Source organism: Tripterygium wilfordii, chromosome 3, assembly GCF_013401445.1.
Source record: "Tripterygium wilfordii isolate XIE 37 chromosome 3, ASM1340144v1, whole genome shotgun sequence".
Taxonomy (NCBI): domain Eukaryota; kingdom Viridiplantae; phylum Streptophyta; class Magnoliopsida; order Celastrales; family Celastraceae; genus Tripterygium; species Tripterygium wilfordii.
Window position 1 is genome coordinate 12,137,098 of NC_052234.1, and position 16,181 is coordinate 12,153,278.

The 16,181-nt window shown below is 37.5% G+C and overlaps 3 protein-coding genes across 4 annotated transcripts; all 3 read right to left on the minus strand.

The window, feature by feature from the left end:
* Positions 1-1,035: 1,035 nt before the first annotated feature.
* On the minus strand, positions 1,036-5,335 carry LOC119993865 (linoleate 13S-lipoxygenase 2-1, chloroplastic-like). Its single transcript, XM_038841165.1, has 9 exons — positions 4,926-5,335; positions 4,515-4,783; positions 3,666-3,897; positions 3,264-3,587; positions 3,092-3,177; positions 2,881-2,991; positions 2,478-2,779; positions 2,060-2,326; positions 1,036-1,970 (listed from the first exon to the last, which is right to left on the minus strand). Exons 1-9 carry the CDS (start codon positions 5,272-5,274, stop codon positions 1,211-1,213), a joined length of 2,700 nt encoding a protein of 899 aa, XP_038697093.1. The 5' UTR covers positions 5,275-5,335; the 3' UTR covers positions 1,036-1,210.
* A 4,166-nt stretch (positions 5,336-9,501) lies between these two features.
* LOC119991417 (uroporphyrinogen-III C-methyltransferase-like) lies at positions 9,502-13,542 on the minus strand. Of its 2 annotated transcripts, none has more exons than XM_038837782.1 (5): positions 12,778-13,542; positions 11,496-11,573; positions 11,314-11,383; positions 10,563-10,840; positions 9,502-10,179 (listed from the first exon to the last, which is right to left on the minus strand). In XM_038837782.1, exons 1-5 carry the CDS (start codon positions 13,324-13,326, stop codon positions 10,141-10,143), a joined length of 1,014 nt encoding a protein of 337 aa, XP_038693710.1. In that variant the 5' UTR covers positions 13,327-13,542; the 3' UTR covers positions 9,502-10,140. The 2 variants fall into 2 exon arrangements, with proteins under 2 accessions (XP_038693710.1, XP_038693703.1); XM_038837775.1 differs by having other exon boundaries at positions 9,502-10,157; positions 12,778-13,537.
* Positions 13,543-14,454: 912 nt separating this feature from the next.
* On the minus strand, positions 14,455-15,973 carry LOC119991432. The gene has a single exon (XM_038837789.1). The coding sequence runs from the start codon at positions 15,724-15,726 to the stop codon at positions 14,707-14,709; it is 1,020 nt and encodes a 339-aa protein (XP_038693717.1). The 5' UTR covers positions 15,727-15,973; the 3' UTR covers positions 14,455-14,706.
* Between the last annotated feature and the right edge of the window lie 208 nt (positions 15,974-16,181).

Genomic DNA, 16,181 nt, shown 5'->3' on the forward strand with positions numbered 1-16,181 from the left:
GTGGGACCAAGTTTGAAAGAGATATATTAGTATTTTTTTTTTGTTAACGCCATCTGGATAATGGCCTAGGAATTTAAGAAAAAAAATATTGCAACTATCCTATTATTACCAAGTTGAAAAAAAATATACACACGATATATACACGAAAATGATAAAGAGTATATTAAGGCACTAAATAATAATAAAAAATGTGCATTTGAATATGAAGAATGTTGATCACACATGACATGCTATGATATGATGTAATGAATCATTAATAAGTGCCCTTAGGAATACATAACTGAGACAAAATAAAGTTTTTATATTTTAACGGGTTTGTGATAAATAAATAGTGAGAATAGTGAAAGTTTCATATTGAATGTATTATAATTTTCAGTCTAATACACATCAACAATATTACCTGTTTTGGGTTATCTGGTTTTTGAAGGATATATTGAACGATTTTCTCTTCTTAACTGCGGAGTTACTAGCTATGAGATATTTTTCTCCAAAAAACGTGTTTGTTGATGGTTATGAACTATATATATGTTAACAGAATGATTTCTTTAATATAATTACAAATTATGTTGAAGAAGAGTGAAAGTTTCATATTGAACAGTTAAACAAGAGAAAACGGCAAGTTCACCAACTATAAAACCTATCCGATTTGACAGGAAACACACCAATAATTATGCAAAGACAGACTGGCTCTTAAATGGTCTCGACAAGAAGCTCTTCGATGAGCTACTGAACATGAAAGAGACGCAGACAGCATATATATATATATAGGATTATTTAATATCATTGACCAAGATTTGATCATTATTAGGCTATAAGATTTAATTAAACAGTTCCTTAATTAGGAAGTCAAGTTTTAAGATTTAACTGGAGAACACTCTATTTTATAAGATAAGGATATGATTTAACAATTGACCCATTGCCCATTAGTTTATAGGTCTTGAATAGAAAGTAGAATCTGGCCATTGGGCTTCTCATTGAAGATAAGTACATAAAAGATGGTCTTCAATGGAGATGAATGATCGATGACAAATAATGTGAATAAGAGGCAACTCTGCAAAGCACATTTCATGGCAAATCTTCAAATAACAGATACGAGAAATTATTCGAGCAAGCCAAATTGGATAAAAAGGTTACAAGAGCCATTATTGAACATGCGTTTATTGATAAAAAGCCAGTAACCCCATTTGCATTGATCAGCATGGTGGAAAACTTAGATGGAGATGCTGTTGGGGACTCCCTTCCCCGTGACACCAGTTCCAGAGAATGGCTTCAAGAGCTCATAAGGAACAATTCCAGCTCCACTTCTGTTGGCTAATGCCAAGTCAGCATTCCTGCCATCAATAATCCCTTCAAGCTCTTTCAATCTAGCATTAAATCGCTCATATGCAGCATTGATGACTGGATTTGCAACCCAAGATGGCTCTGGAGTCTCACCAAGGTACTCCTCGTCTGTTGAATGGCTTGACAAAGCGTTCAAAACAGACATCACTTTAGTTGCCTGAATTTGTGATGGGTAGGATTGTAAGAGTGCATCCTCTGGCCTTTTCAAGAAGTTCCTCAGCTCTTCCTCTGTGGGGTCTTCTGTTGGCATGTTTTTTCTGGTTATCGATGGTCGATTTGGGAAGTACCCACCAAAATTGTACTGACCAAAGTTCACTGCAGCATGGTGTCCTGAAGCTACCCAAATTATGGTTGTCAAAATTTGGATTAGATCTTCTGGGGTATTGAGAACAGGCCACCATGACTCATCTTTCTTGTCTTCATGGCCTTTGGTTTTAATCTCAGTCCACCAAGCCTGAAGTTCAGTATCCGACTCCACTTTTGAGGGGTCTTGGTAGTACTGGTTGACATAGTCACTAACCCATTCCTTAATAATATCCCATAATAGTAGACCATCATTGGCATAAGGATAGTCTTCGATTGTTAGCTTTAGGCCATGTTTAGCTGTTGGATCCTCAACTGCCATTCCCCTGTAATTGACAAAACAGTGGTAGTTTTAAGATTTTGGGATAAATTGTGCTTCACAGACAGTGCTGCTATTTTGTATTATAAAGTATACCTTCTAATCAAGTCAGCGGGCAAGGCTTCCGTGTCAAACCTCCAGGATTGGCCATAAACAACTGCACTGATCTCCATTGAATACTTCCCTGGTGAGAAGGTACTCTCAATTACTCCATCTGCATTGATGAGTTGTAGGCGAGCAAGCGCGTTGATTTCCATTGTGTATCTGAAATGAGGGTACAGAAGCCTATATATTGGATGCATTGCACTCAATTGCCTATTAGAGGCAATAATATATGGCTCTACGCAGCAATGAGTCCTTAGCCTGAAAATAAGAAAGGCAGAGCTTATTAAGAGAGTTGAACTAAGGGGTGGTGATGCAGACCAAACACGCCAGGTGTTCGACGAAAATGCCCAAACAACCAGCATGAGTTGGCTTGTGGTGAGCTCATTTTGTGTTCACTAGAGTTAATTACCAGTGGCTGATGAGTTGATGATAACCAGAGTCATGAGCAGTAACATGAGCCTTGGCTAGCCTCCATAGCCAGCATCCAGTGGCATCAAAGCTAGGTGTGAAAACTTGCTTCCATTGGGGCTTGTCGCCAGAAGGTGGACGAACAAGTTCAATTGCAACAGGCCTTAGTATGCTGTCTTCAGTGAGGAAGAACAACGTCCGAGAAGCATACATTGTGGTATTATCAAGCTCTCTTATCTTGTTCACGTAAGGCATGAACACATCATGATAATCCAGAATAAATAGCTTCTTCTGCTGCAATGCCTAGTACCCAAATTTATACAAAGATAATCAATCAACAACATATACATGAACATCATCCATTCTTCTAATGGGTCTTGTTCATTTAGTATGAACATGTATACCTCTTCAACAGTCATTACGCCTTTAATCTCCTTTTCGATTAGCTCTGTCGTGATGGCTGATTCAGCTGGACCATAGATGGCAGGATCAAGACCACTTCTCAACGGCCATTCCTTCATGAAATTAATTATGTACAAAAACTTAATTAAAAATACATATAATCATAAATTATTAAACATCTCGTCAGCCATACATGATAAAAAATAATCTCACCGTGACTAACTGAATGCTAAGGGGATTAAGACCCGCAAGCGTTTGACGAGAAAATTCCTCATCTCTGAACCAGGAGAACTTGTCTCCTGCAAAAGAAAAAAAATAAAAGAAATTACAAGTGAGATTGTGAGATTGTGAGAGTGAGATTCAGATTGAGATGGTGAATACGTACTGTCCATCATTTCAGGAGTGTCAAAAAGCACGCGATCGTCTACTCCATTCTGAACAGTGTCAATCAAATTAGGGAGGACTGATTTGAGGAAACCAGGATTGTCTTTAGGTTTGGGTATGTTGACTCCTTCGTCGAAGAGTGTGTCAATATGAGTGAATAAGGGGAAGCCGAGGGATGGATCCACCAGTGCTGTCTCAAGCGTAGGTAGGAGCGAATTAAATACATTACTCAGGATATTAACCCCGAATCCCACCGTCTTCACAGCTGAGAATGATTCGTCCCTTGGCACGTACATAATCAAGCTTCTCTTCTCCGAATTTGGATCTAAAATTTAGGTCAAATTTAGAACCAGACTCAATTTCCATGATTGAATTGACAATCATCGGTTGAAAAATTAATTACCAGTTTTAGTGGGAGCACGCCCTGTTCTGCAGCGCCTAGGGTAGGGGAGGTCCTGGCCACCTAGAATTGGTCTTGGATTACTGCTATCTGGATAGCCAAGGTCATTGTATTTATCGTAATCGTATATCCTATCAGTTAATTTTCTTTCTCCCGTTCCATTTCCTCTCAAATTCGCCAGTTCTTGCGCCCTCAACCTCTTCAGCCCAGCCGGAGTTTCGTCCGTCAAGTATGACTGGGCACAAATTCAAACATTAGTACACAAGGCCCAGATAAAAAATATAATCCCGGTTGAGTCCTCATCAAAGGAAAATTTAGAGTCCGGTGACTTGAATCCAAAATAATTTCAAAAATATTAGTATTTATAGATTAGTCGCCTTTGACCATTTAGAATTTTAAATTTCATTATTGGTATACTATACAAGTCCCCTTCTTAGGTGCGGGATCCCGTACTTCAGAACCGAAAATGGTGTGGATCTACCTTAAAAAGACAGGTTTTATAAGTGTGAGACATGTACCTAACACTTGCTTTTTATGAAAACTTACCCATTTAGGCACCTTCTCAGGTGCGGGATCCCACACCAGAGAAGGACTCTACCATACAATTAATATTGCTTAACTTTGTATATTTATGTACAAACTTACGAGCCACTAAGTTGAAATTACTCTTGAAAGAGGTCCCCAAGTTCTATTTTTTCCATTATATATAAAAAAAAAGTCCAAAATAATCCGATCAAAATCAAATGGATGGGAGAAATCAACACATATTGATATATTAAATTTTTTTGGGTAAATATAACAATAATTTAATTGTGGATCGATCGGAAAAATGAGAATTAATTAAGGACCTACCTTATTGGTGAAAAAGACCCTATCATTGGGGTTGGCATGCTTGGAATGAACCCATGACTCGCAGGTGACAGTGAGAGAGCCATCAGGGAGGCCTTGAAGCACTATCTCCTTGAAAAACAACTCTCTGAGATGTTGATTCTCTACAATTATTGCTCCGACCTCTCCAAACCCCACCGGCACCTTGAAGTTACACACAAACTTTGCCTCCGTCAATGATTGGCTCACTTTCAGTGCATAGTCCTTCACCGTTGGCTTCTCTTCCCCTGTATCTGTACCAGAACACAAAAAACAACACCACAATATATATAGTCATGCACATATCTATATAGCAGTGGCGGCCTTGGGTGGGGCGAAAACTGAGGTACGGGACTGTAATAAAGATGAGTGAAAGTTAATGATTGCCCTACTTACTGGGATCAAGCTCTGAGCTTACAAGCTCAAGAAGAAAACTTCTACCAAGAAGATCATTAATAGAGAAGGAACCACCGATGACTGGGAGTGTAACTGTGATAGTTCCCTTGACTGCAACCGTCTTCTCGGTCTTTGAAGGTGTAAACAACGCTTTCACATTGCCATTATTATTAGAACCAGTGCTTCTCATAGCATGTTTCTTCTGGTTTTGTGGGTAATTATTACATTGCCTTTGAAATTGAAGAGGAAGTACTGATGTACTGAAACCGATCTGGGTCAGAGAGGAGGGTCTCCCTAGAAGAGAATAGGGTTTGGGGGTGGTGAGTCTCTGAATCTGAGAATTCATCATTCTTTCTCTTTTCTTGAAGAAGAAACGAATATTTTGGTGTGGTTTAGGGTTGAGCCTCCGCTTGTTTTTATAGAGGCCAGTGCGAAGGGCGATGGCCGATGGCGAAGGATTGCTTGAATTATTATTATCGTCAATAGTCGTACAATAATAATAATATTTCACGTGGTTGAATGCATGTGGAAAATATATATTCCAAAGTCATTTTTCCAACAACCATCATGATTTTAACTATTCAAGCAATCAATGATATTAAAAAAAAAAGTAATTGATGATGGTGAGTCGTTGCATTTATAAATGGAAATTGTCTCTACATAGATTTAGAAAGAAAAAAAAAATAGAATTATATAATTGTTAAAAAAAAAAATATGACTACATAACTCGTTGAATAAAAATTATTGTAACCTTAATTGAATCCTTGTCTGCCTAACAGCCTAAGGGCAGAGTGTCAACCATTATATTCAAATTTCCTACAAAGACACGTAAGCTACCCTTTGGACTGGAATATAGTCATGGCTACTTTATGTATATCTATGCGTGAAAGGGTTAAATTTCGATTTTGTCAATACTATATTCCATGTTGGATTGATATTTTTTTATTAATATTTAGTCCAATAAATAAAACTTCATTTGCAATACTATAATAATTTTAATTGAATTACATATATTATTTTATATTAGTGAGAGAACAACCAAAATGAATAATATATTTTATAATCAGTAGTTTTTATGATTCTGGGTTATCGTATCTCAGTAATAGAACTATTAAATTTGACTATCTAATTAAGTTATTTGTTTTTGATAAAGAGATAATTTTAAAAAATAAAATAATTTAAAATAAACAAAACCAAGCATAAAATAATTTAAGAATAACAAAACTCAAGCTGCTCAGGAATTTCGAAATGAAAATAAACATAAGAACAAAAAACAAAAACAAAAAGTATGTGGCTTGCTGATACTAAGAATGAAAATTAGAAAATATATATATATATATATATATATATATATATATATATATATATGTGTGTGACATTGCTTACATAAGACTCGAACCTCAATACTAGAGCTACCAAGTAAACCACCTTTGAACTAACTACAATTTTCCGCTATGCTTGTAAACTATATATGAATATGTAGTATATTTTTTTAAGAAATCCATGGGGGGCATGTGACCCCCTCAGGATCAACGTGGCTCCGTCCTTGGGAGATAGTCTGGTTGGTCAGGTTGTCTGCTCAGTACCTTGAGGTCCATGGTTCTATTCTCACAAGGGGGTTTGAGATTTAGGTAGTTTTCCACCCATTGTGATGACCTTCATACCCCTCGGACATGGCTGAGGGGCATGAGTAATGTGAGAAATAGTTTTGTATTCATGAGTAGTGAGGGCACTTGTCTCCATACTGAGAGAGAATTCTTGGCTGATAAAGTTAGGTGATTGGTGGAGAATATTACCAAAAGCACATTAAGTGGGACCAAGTTGGAAATAGATACGTTACCCTAAAGTAAAACAGATAAATAGAATTTATGAATTTTAAGTTAAATATAAATCATAATAAAAATGATTTTAATGAAATTGTTTCATGCAGGTGTCAAATACGGACCACTTTTCAATGATATAGATAAATAAAAAATTACAAATGGAACCATTGCTTTGGGAACCACGATTTCTAAATCAGAGATGAAAAAATGATCTACATTTTACATCTACATGCATACGAAAATTTCTGTATAAGTATTATAAAGTTTATATATATATATATATATATATATATATATATATATATATATATATTTTAAAGGGTGTGTGATAAATGAAGAGGGAGAAGAGTTTCACATTGAATGCTTGCATTAATATAATTATAAATTATGTCATCTCTTTGAAATAGTTAGGTTGGCTATATTAATTGGGTAGTGGGGGGCTGCTACGTACCTCATCTTTTTGATGAGGGGGATGGCCCCTGCAATTCCCATCGTTTTAATTGCGTTGTAAATAATGGGTGCCAACGACCAAACCTTTTTATTTATCAAAAAAAAAATTATGCTATTTTATTCCTATTGTTATTGACCACTAATTTAATTGTTAAATTAATTATAAACTAGCCATTTTAAGATTTGTGACATCTTAACTGCTCTTTAAAATTAAAATGAAATGGGGGGTTGAAGGAGTTGATGATGCTCAAAGTTGTCACTTTCCATGGAAGACAATGAATCCATTCAAAAATTGATCTTTTAACGTTTATGATAAAGAAGTTTTTAATTAATTGGGTCATAATTAAATCTGCATGTGTTTTTATGCACCTCTTAAGAAATGGGTGGTATGAATTCGGAAGATTGTGAGTTTAATTTTCACTGAGACCATCATTTTTATGGTTACACATTAGGTTTCGACCTAATTTACTCTGTCATCATATGAGAAATTTATGTATGTGCGGATATAATGGCTTGAGTTTAGTTTCATATCGGGTTTGTTTGACAGACACTTTTGGTTTGCAAGTAGCCTATATGCTATTAAGTAGTATAAATGCTACTCAAAAGTGTTTGCCAAACGGACTCGTCAGATGTCCAAATGACAACCTTGTACGAAGACGTTATGAGTTACCAAAAGGACAAACCAAGAAGGTGATGGCTTCATAGATATTAAATTAAACCATTGTTGAACAGTTACAGGCACAACTAGATTCATCAATATACATGATAATCGTTGAAGATAAACAATAATTAAGCCTCTGTCGGTCCATATCACGAGGTGATTACAATAGAAAATAATAATATGTATGTGGATGTCTCTCATTTCCGATCCAAACAAGACGGTCAATTATTGTACATATAATAATAAATATATATATATATATATATCTACAATTTAGTGCGGATCGAAGATAAGAGCATGTGATGAAGAATATTATCTAATTTTCAAAAGAAAACATTATTATTTTTGTTTGTTTGTTTGTATTCTTCTTCTTCTTCTTCTTTTCGCTTTCATTTCCTAGACAGACTTAAAGGATTATTTTTCCATTCAGTAAATTGACTCCTTGATGTGTTTGAGTATTATTTTGTAAGGTAGACCTAATCCAGATCTGATGAAGGGGGCCGCTGTAGTCAGACTACAGTACCATATATATATATATATATTTTTAAAATCGTATTTATATTTTGATTGTATTGACAATTTCAACTATTTATTTTTATTAGAAATAAAATTCAAATTCAAATTGAAAAATACATGACAATTTTGGATGGTTGAATGTAAATGAAAAACATTTCTATGTCTTTTTTCATATTGAATTGATTTTTTTTGTTTGGAATAACAAAATATGTAAAAATATAAATATGATTTTTCAAAAAGATAGATCATGGGGCCACGCATGCACCCAGCCGATATCATTGGTTGATTATCTGATTCCTATCCACAATAATTGAAGTTAAAATATGTTTATCAATTTCTGTGCAACCAATATGAGATTCCCTTTGATCAAAACGAATAGAGAATCAAAATGAAGAAAACAATAACAATAATTTGTAGACAACTTGGATTTTTATTTATTTATCATTATTGTTTTATAATTTATATAGTGGACAAGTGTACTTTGGATTTCAGAAAAAAGATCTCGAAAAAGATTTTGGGGTATTAAATATGAAAAAGACAAAAAGGGCAAAAAAATGTAAACTTGACTTATTGATTGATGTACGTGTCGTGTCAGATTATCAGATCATGGCATGTGGAATACATAATTAATGTGTAATTATATGCTAATGATGATTCAGTTTAAAAGCTAATTTCACAAATTAATTTTATTGGTTCTCCATATGTCTTTGATTTCATATATAAAATGAGAAACACACGAGTATTTAATTGAAGAGGTAATAATGATGTATATATCTTGATCATCATTGTTTAAATCTCCCTCCCCAATAAATATATATATATATATATATATTATTTTTTTTATATCCAAAGTAAGTCCCAACTCAACGTGATATTTTGTGACAATTGGATCAAGATCTAAACCTCAGGTCACTTGTCCACTCTGACAACGAGCCTAACTGGACTTACCCACCATTATTATGATAGTCCTATAAGAATATACCTCTAAAAGAGCTCTTGATGAGAATAGAACTTGTGACCTCTACCTTTAATAAGAAAGAGTTTCACACCTTGTCACTCGTTAATCAACACACGCGTTAACTTTGTTTTTTCAACATCTCAAAGCTATTTTTCTTACAATAAATCAAATCCAAGGTTCACACCTTGTCACTTCATCAACGCACGCGTTAACTTTGTTTTTTCAACATATGAAAGCTATTTTTCTTACAATAAATCAAATCCATGCCAAAAGATGGGTTCAAGTCAAAAAGCTTCAAGATTCAACTTTTAAAAGAATAGCATCAGCCTATCATGTCTACATGTAGAGAAATTGAACAGCAGCAAAAAATTTAAGACAAACGCTCTCTACTACCTTCTGATGCCGATGAACAATGTGCTCTAATCTTCAACTATATCGTTGCGCTTTTAACAGGAAAACCAACAATGTGATCAAATGATACCATAACCATAACCATAACCAAGTCCCGGATGTTCTGCTGCAACTCATACTGGGCTCAAATTCTAACCAAGAAACTGAAGCAACTTGTATTTGAACAGGATGTGTCTCGATCGAGCCCTTAAGCTGCCGGTCCTTCACTGTTCAATTTGTCAAGCGGAGAAACCAAGTTACCTTAAACGACTTCATATCCCCTATTTAGCATTTACTAAGCAGGATGCTGCTGCTTCTGAAGATTGCTGCCAGAATGGTGAAAGTCCGACAACCTTTCCAATGATGATAAGCGTTGGTGATACTAACTCTGCTGATGCAATCTTGTCAGCAAGATCCTTAAGTTCCGCAAAAACCTGCAGAATCGTTGATGGACCCCTGATAAGTTGGGACCAAAAGGGGGGAGAAGATAAAAAGAGAATTAATTTGATAACAAGAGCTCATTCGTGCATGCATATACCATTCCTTAAAGTTGTTCGCCTCTTGAATTCATTATAAGGCGATAAGGTTTTTTAAAAGACTGCAGTAGTCAAGGTTAGCCTCATTGGGATCTCACTCACCCCATTGAGTGGGCTGAAGCACAAACTTGGGGTATCCGGCTCACTAAACTAGTGATGTATTCTTGCATAATGACCATGCACAAATACAAATGCGCAAACATTAGCTGTGTTGACACAACATATAAACATTTGTGATCTATAAGGATGAAAAATATGAGGATCCACATAAACAAGAGAGCCCACTCTCAAAGTAATGCTTACCGTTCGCTGTTGAGGTGTTGTTCCTCGCTCAACTGCTGCAGCAGGGGTATCTGGTGGCAGGCCATGCCGCATCAACTTTAGTGCAAGAGAAGGGAGTGTTGATAAGCCCATGTAAACAACCAAGGTCGAGTCAGGGTCAGCTGCACTTTCCGCTACAAATAGAGGATCTTTTCCTCCTTTTCTCGAGTGTCCAGTGAGAAATCTAACACTAGTTGCCACACCTCGATGAGTTAATGGAATCCCCAGCTCCGCTGCTATTCCTGAAGCTGCAGTGATACCTGCAAAGCAATAAGAACAATAACCACGCCATCGTAACATCTAATATACTCTTTCGTTACTTTCAAGTATTAAAAGCCTTACGAGTTATAACCATTTTGTCATCCCGTAAAGAGGAACTTTACATTCTAAACCTCAAAAGGCGCCCTGTTTGCTCACAATAAATCATTTACCAGTAACAATTACTCACGTGGCCCAATTTGTTGTACACACCGCCATACTAATTATAACCTCAGATCGGTGAATTTGCATGCCCAAGAGCAGTTGGTTATAATTTGCATATTTAATGCCGCCCTGTCTTCATATGAAAGAGAGTATTGAGACCACTTGGCATTGAATGATTTCTCATATTATCAGAATATCAATTGGCCAGAGCAAAGGATAAAATCTAAAGCACAGTTTTTGCACATTGGAAATACACAACTTTAAGATCACTTGTCGTATAAGAAAGATACTAAAAAGAGTCGGAGGATACCTGGAACAATTTTCACTTGAATCCCCTGCTGTTGCAGAAAGTCCATCTCTTCTCCACCCCTCCCGAACACCTAAAGCGAAAGCAAGTAGTAAAAATTCTTCACATCATTTTAAGTTTTCAATGGAAGCAAAATGACTTGAAATAAGGACTTTAATATAAATCATCTATAAGCAAACACTCACCAGGGGATCCCCTCCTTTAAGTCTCACAACAGTTGCACCTGCTTCAGCAAAACTTAGAAGTAACTCATGTATCTCTTCCTGCATAAGTCCCATGAAGCAATGAGTCTTTTTTTTCCCCAATTCATTATTCAACAAAAATATAAGTTCAAAATAAATAAAGTTAGCAATCAAAGGTTGCCAAAAAAGCCAGATAGCCCATTCAAAACGACAGCAAACAAATTCATCGTTAAAAGTTTGACAGGAGATTGTTGACTTTGTGTTGTGGCAGATGTTGATGCAGAGGCCACTAGTTATTATATTCATGCATTTTTCTGTAATGGAAAAGCATCTAAAGGTTGTATAAGCTTCATAGAAAGGTTTTGCGAGATGTGATGGACCCTGAAAATGTATCTGGTTTTTGTAAGGAGACAAACTTTGCCCGAGAGTTGAACTTCTTTACACAATGGTTGAGAGGAATCATTATAAGTGAGTGATCAATCAGCTATGCAAGAAGGAAGAACAACAAGAGGCATTCCACTTCTTATTTCTTAATGATCTTAAAGTTGGGTTATGCTCCTCATAGGACCATGATTCATGGCCTTTGTGAAATTGTACGGATTGGGGATGCCAGGATCCTTTGGTTTGAAATGATTAGTAAGGGGATTAGTCCTAAGGAATACAACTATAATACACCGATTCACAGTTTGGGAAGCTGTAGAAGGAGATTCATCATAAAGATCATGGAGAAACCAGTGTGAGTTATAACACGATTATCTTCAATCCTTCTTACATGGGAGAACTTAGCCTCGTAACCTTTCAAAGATAGGGTTTACAAGGGTATTGTTTGTATTGTAATCACATACAATTCTCTGGTCTAATGTTATCAGGAGGGAAAAAGAATGAGAGTAAAACCTATTCAAACAACACCTTGTAGAATGTCTAAGCCCATCAACTTACTCTTATACCCCTTATCAGAAACCTATGTCAAGAGGGATACATGAAGGAAGCAAAGTAATATTGGTATGATATACAAAAAAGAAGTCTAAACCAATTGTCTGTTCTCATACGTCATGACTGGTTTAGGCAGCAAAGAGGAAATTAATAGAAATCCTCAAGAAAATCAATAGAAGCATTAACATGATTAAGAAGCAACTTCACTAAGCATTCAAAATGCATCTAAACAAATTAACCCACAAAACAAACCAAGCAGACAAATCAATACAAACCCATAAACCCAAACGACAAACATGATTGAGATTGTCAAGGATTAGGAAATTTGAGCTAGAAAAAGAGAAGCATTTACCTGGGTTCTGCTGTGGTAGCCAGCAGTTTTGCCAACGTAGAGCAATCTAGCTTCTGGACTAACCAATTCCAATACTTCATTGGACACCAATCGATCATACAACAACAAATCAGCACTCTCTATCACTCTCACGGCCTTCAGTGTCAATAGCTCTGGGTCCCCAGGTCCTGTCCCCACCAAAAACACATTACCCGGTCCAAACTTGCCATCTCCATCGCCACCAACACAATCTTTTTCTCTTTTCTCTTTGAGCACCTCTAACAACTTCTTCAACTCCGGCAACTGCAAAGCTATGTCATTTTCCCTAACTGATTCAGTGTCAGAGGGAAGAGAGCATGATAAGGGTTGCAATTGCCGCTCCAGTTTGTCACTGTAAACCCACCGGTCCCTTTGATACCTCTCTACAGAATGCTTCTCTGTGAAAGGTGAAGGAAAAGAAGAGCTTTTGCATTGTAAAGAACAAATGGGAGATGGGATTAAGGAGTTGGCTTTGTGGGTATGGCGTGAAGGTAGAAAAGAGAGAGAGACGAGCTTCTCGACTAAAGCCATGAATCAAGAAACGTGACAGAGGAGAAAGAGAAGGATTTTTAAGCAGCAGCCCAGCCACAGATGTGCATACGCCTATATATATGTATTGGATACATATGTGAAGGAATCTGAGTTCAATTTGGAGAATTTGCTCTTTTTGGGGTTGAGAAGGCAAAAGTGAAAACTGAAAAGACGGTAGCTTTTGGGATCGTGAGAGGAGCATGCCCCTTCGGTGTCTCTATTGGCCTTCAGACTCCACTTCAGGTGGGAGAATCAATATCCAATAAGAAGAGGACACGTTGCATACGACAAATTTCTATTTCACGGGCTACTTTCACAGTATTGCCAGTTATAGAATTGGGTTTACAACGGCCCAGCCCGCTCAAGTTCAAATTGGTCTATTGCCACTTTGACGGCCCAACTTTGCTAATGATCTCTATCCCTTTCTTCTGCTTATTGGGCCTATAGGCTTGGCATACATGTGGGCCAAACTTATCATAATTAAAGCCCAATTATCATTTTATCGAAGTTTTCCCGAAAGGACAAACCCAATTACCATTTGTCGAAAGCCCGATTGATTACAAACGAGAAAGTTGTGAAGCAACAGACAACCACGGAAATTTGTTGCGATCTTGTCTCGCTTCTTGGTTTCTCAAGGGAAGCAGCTTCACACCTGCATCATCGGAGACCACCTGCGAAGACGAATTGGGTACAAAAGCAACTGCGAAATGAAAGAGGAGTCCCATTTTGCTTCTCACTTGGAACTCCTCTTTCAATCTTCCAGTAGTCAATGGGTTATTGCTGTTGCTTCTCACTTGGGAGGAAAGTTCAGATCATCGTTGTTTTCATAGGCTGTTGCTGTCCACCTAAAAAAGCTAATTGTATTTCAATTCTGAAATTTCCCTCCACCCTTGAAAGCTTAAAAATTTCGAATTTCAAGCTTGGACATATGATTCTTTTGTCCAATTTAACATTGCTCTGTTCTGGTGAGCTGGTAGGCCATGGTGACCAAAGAGCTCAGGTATATTAACTGGTCCACCCATGGCCATAATTGTTTAGCAATTCTGTCCTAGGCTGCTAGCAAATCAACCAGGCCTGTCATATAAATTCAATAAGCATACAAAGGTCATAATCATCTGAGCCTGCATATAAAGTTCAGATGCTGAAAACATTGATTCAGGAAAATCTCTTCTTCTATATAACATCAGAGTCATATGGATCTCTAGTTCAAATCATGATTCAAACAAAACCCAATAGATACTCCACATTGTTTCAACTATAGACAATATACACAGGAAATTGCCATAAGCTTAACCACATCAACCAGCCCATTGCGTAGAAAAAACAAAATTCAGATGAACAAAAATTTGAAAAGCACCTACCGGAGCCAGGTCGACGAGTTTAGGCAGCATTAGTAGCTGCCTTCTCACTCCCATCTCCCTCCATCGACTTCTCAGTGAATCGACGATCCATTTTACCCTTCATTCCAGGTCTCTCAGTTTCTCTATATTTGCCGGAATTTGAATCTCCAGCAAGCGAAAGAGACTTTGTGGACCCAATTTCTTGCCGGAGATCCTCTACAGCTCTCTTCAATAAACTGTTCTCAGCTTGCAAAATCTCCAATTGACGCTTCACAGCGAAACAGGCTTCTCCGATGTCACTGACTCCAAGGAGATATAAATCATTGTTAACCTTCGCAGACTTCTCCTTCGAATCCTTACCGTCCACGTGTTCGATTCCAATCTTGTTCATCACCAAAAAGGGGATCTTCTTCAGTGAAATCCCAGCCGTTGGATCAACACTCTTCATCTCCGCCGGAAACCTGACACCCCATCGGAAATTCAGAACGGCGTGGCTCCTAACCGGAAGAGCCGTCCTGGCCGTCACTTCGATGCCGGACAAAGCGCTTGCAAGAGCCCCAGCAGTATATGGCTGAAGCACCGTAATACTCTTTCCGTAAAACCCGCTGTTCACCTCCGATTTCTCTACAACCTCAATAGATCCATCAACTTCTGAAACGGCACCGTTCTGGTGACCAGTAACCTTATCAAGAACCGAAGAGGACTGAGACTTCTTGATAGAGAAGTCCCCAAACTGAGGCTTGAAGTGGAGCATGAAGGTAGGGTTTCCACGGCCGAGGAGACTGAACTCGGCGCTCATCAGCATAGAACTCGACACCGGAGAACCGAACGATCCGGTTCCAGTCTTGACGACGAGGGAGAAAGGATTCCATGTATCGTTGGGTCGATAGGAGAGCTTCATGGAGGGTCCAGATTCGAAGAAAGTTGCGAGATTGAGAGTGAGCTCCTTGGAGTCCCCAGCCACAACTCCTGATTGGAACGGAAAGCCCAGTACAGTGAGAGGAACTTTGGCCCTAAACAGTGGCTTCTGGTCCTCCCGGAACTTGAGCGATGCTTTCATGATGTGCGATAAAAATTCAAAACTTATCGGGATCCGTGGAGCGGAGTTTGAACTTTGAAGCGGAGGTGCGTGTTTCAAAATTTTGTAGGGATTTTTCTTTATTTATATTTAGGAAGGGAAGATTGATGAAGGTCTCTGCGGTGCGGAGATTCCGCTTTTAGGTTTCTCTGATTCTACGGCAAATAATCCTCCTGGGCTGGCTGGGGGGTTTTTTGGCATTTTTAAGCGTCTACGTTGTGTGGTTATGCTGTAATTTTTTCAAAGGAGCGGATTTTGATTGGAATTGAGTAGCGAAAGAGAAGAGACAAATTTTTTGAATTTTGAAAAATTTTAAATTGTGTTTTGTGCAGAGATTTTTTTTTTGAAAAAAATTTAAAATATTCAAACAAAAATTAGCACTGCATTTGGGTGTGTGTTTTCATGGCCCAATATACGAATTTAAATCTTAAAAGGAA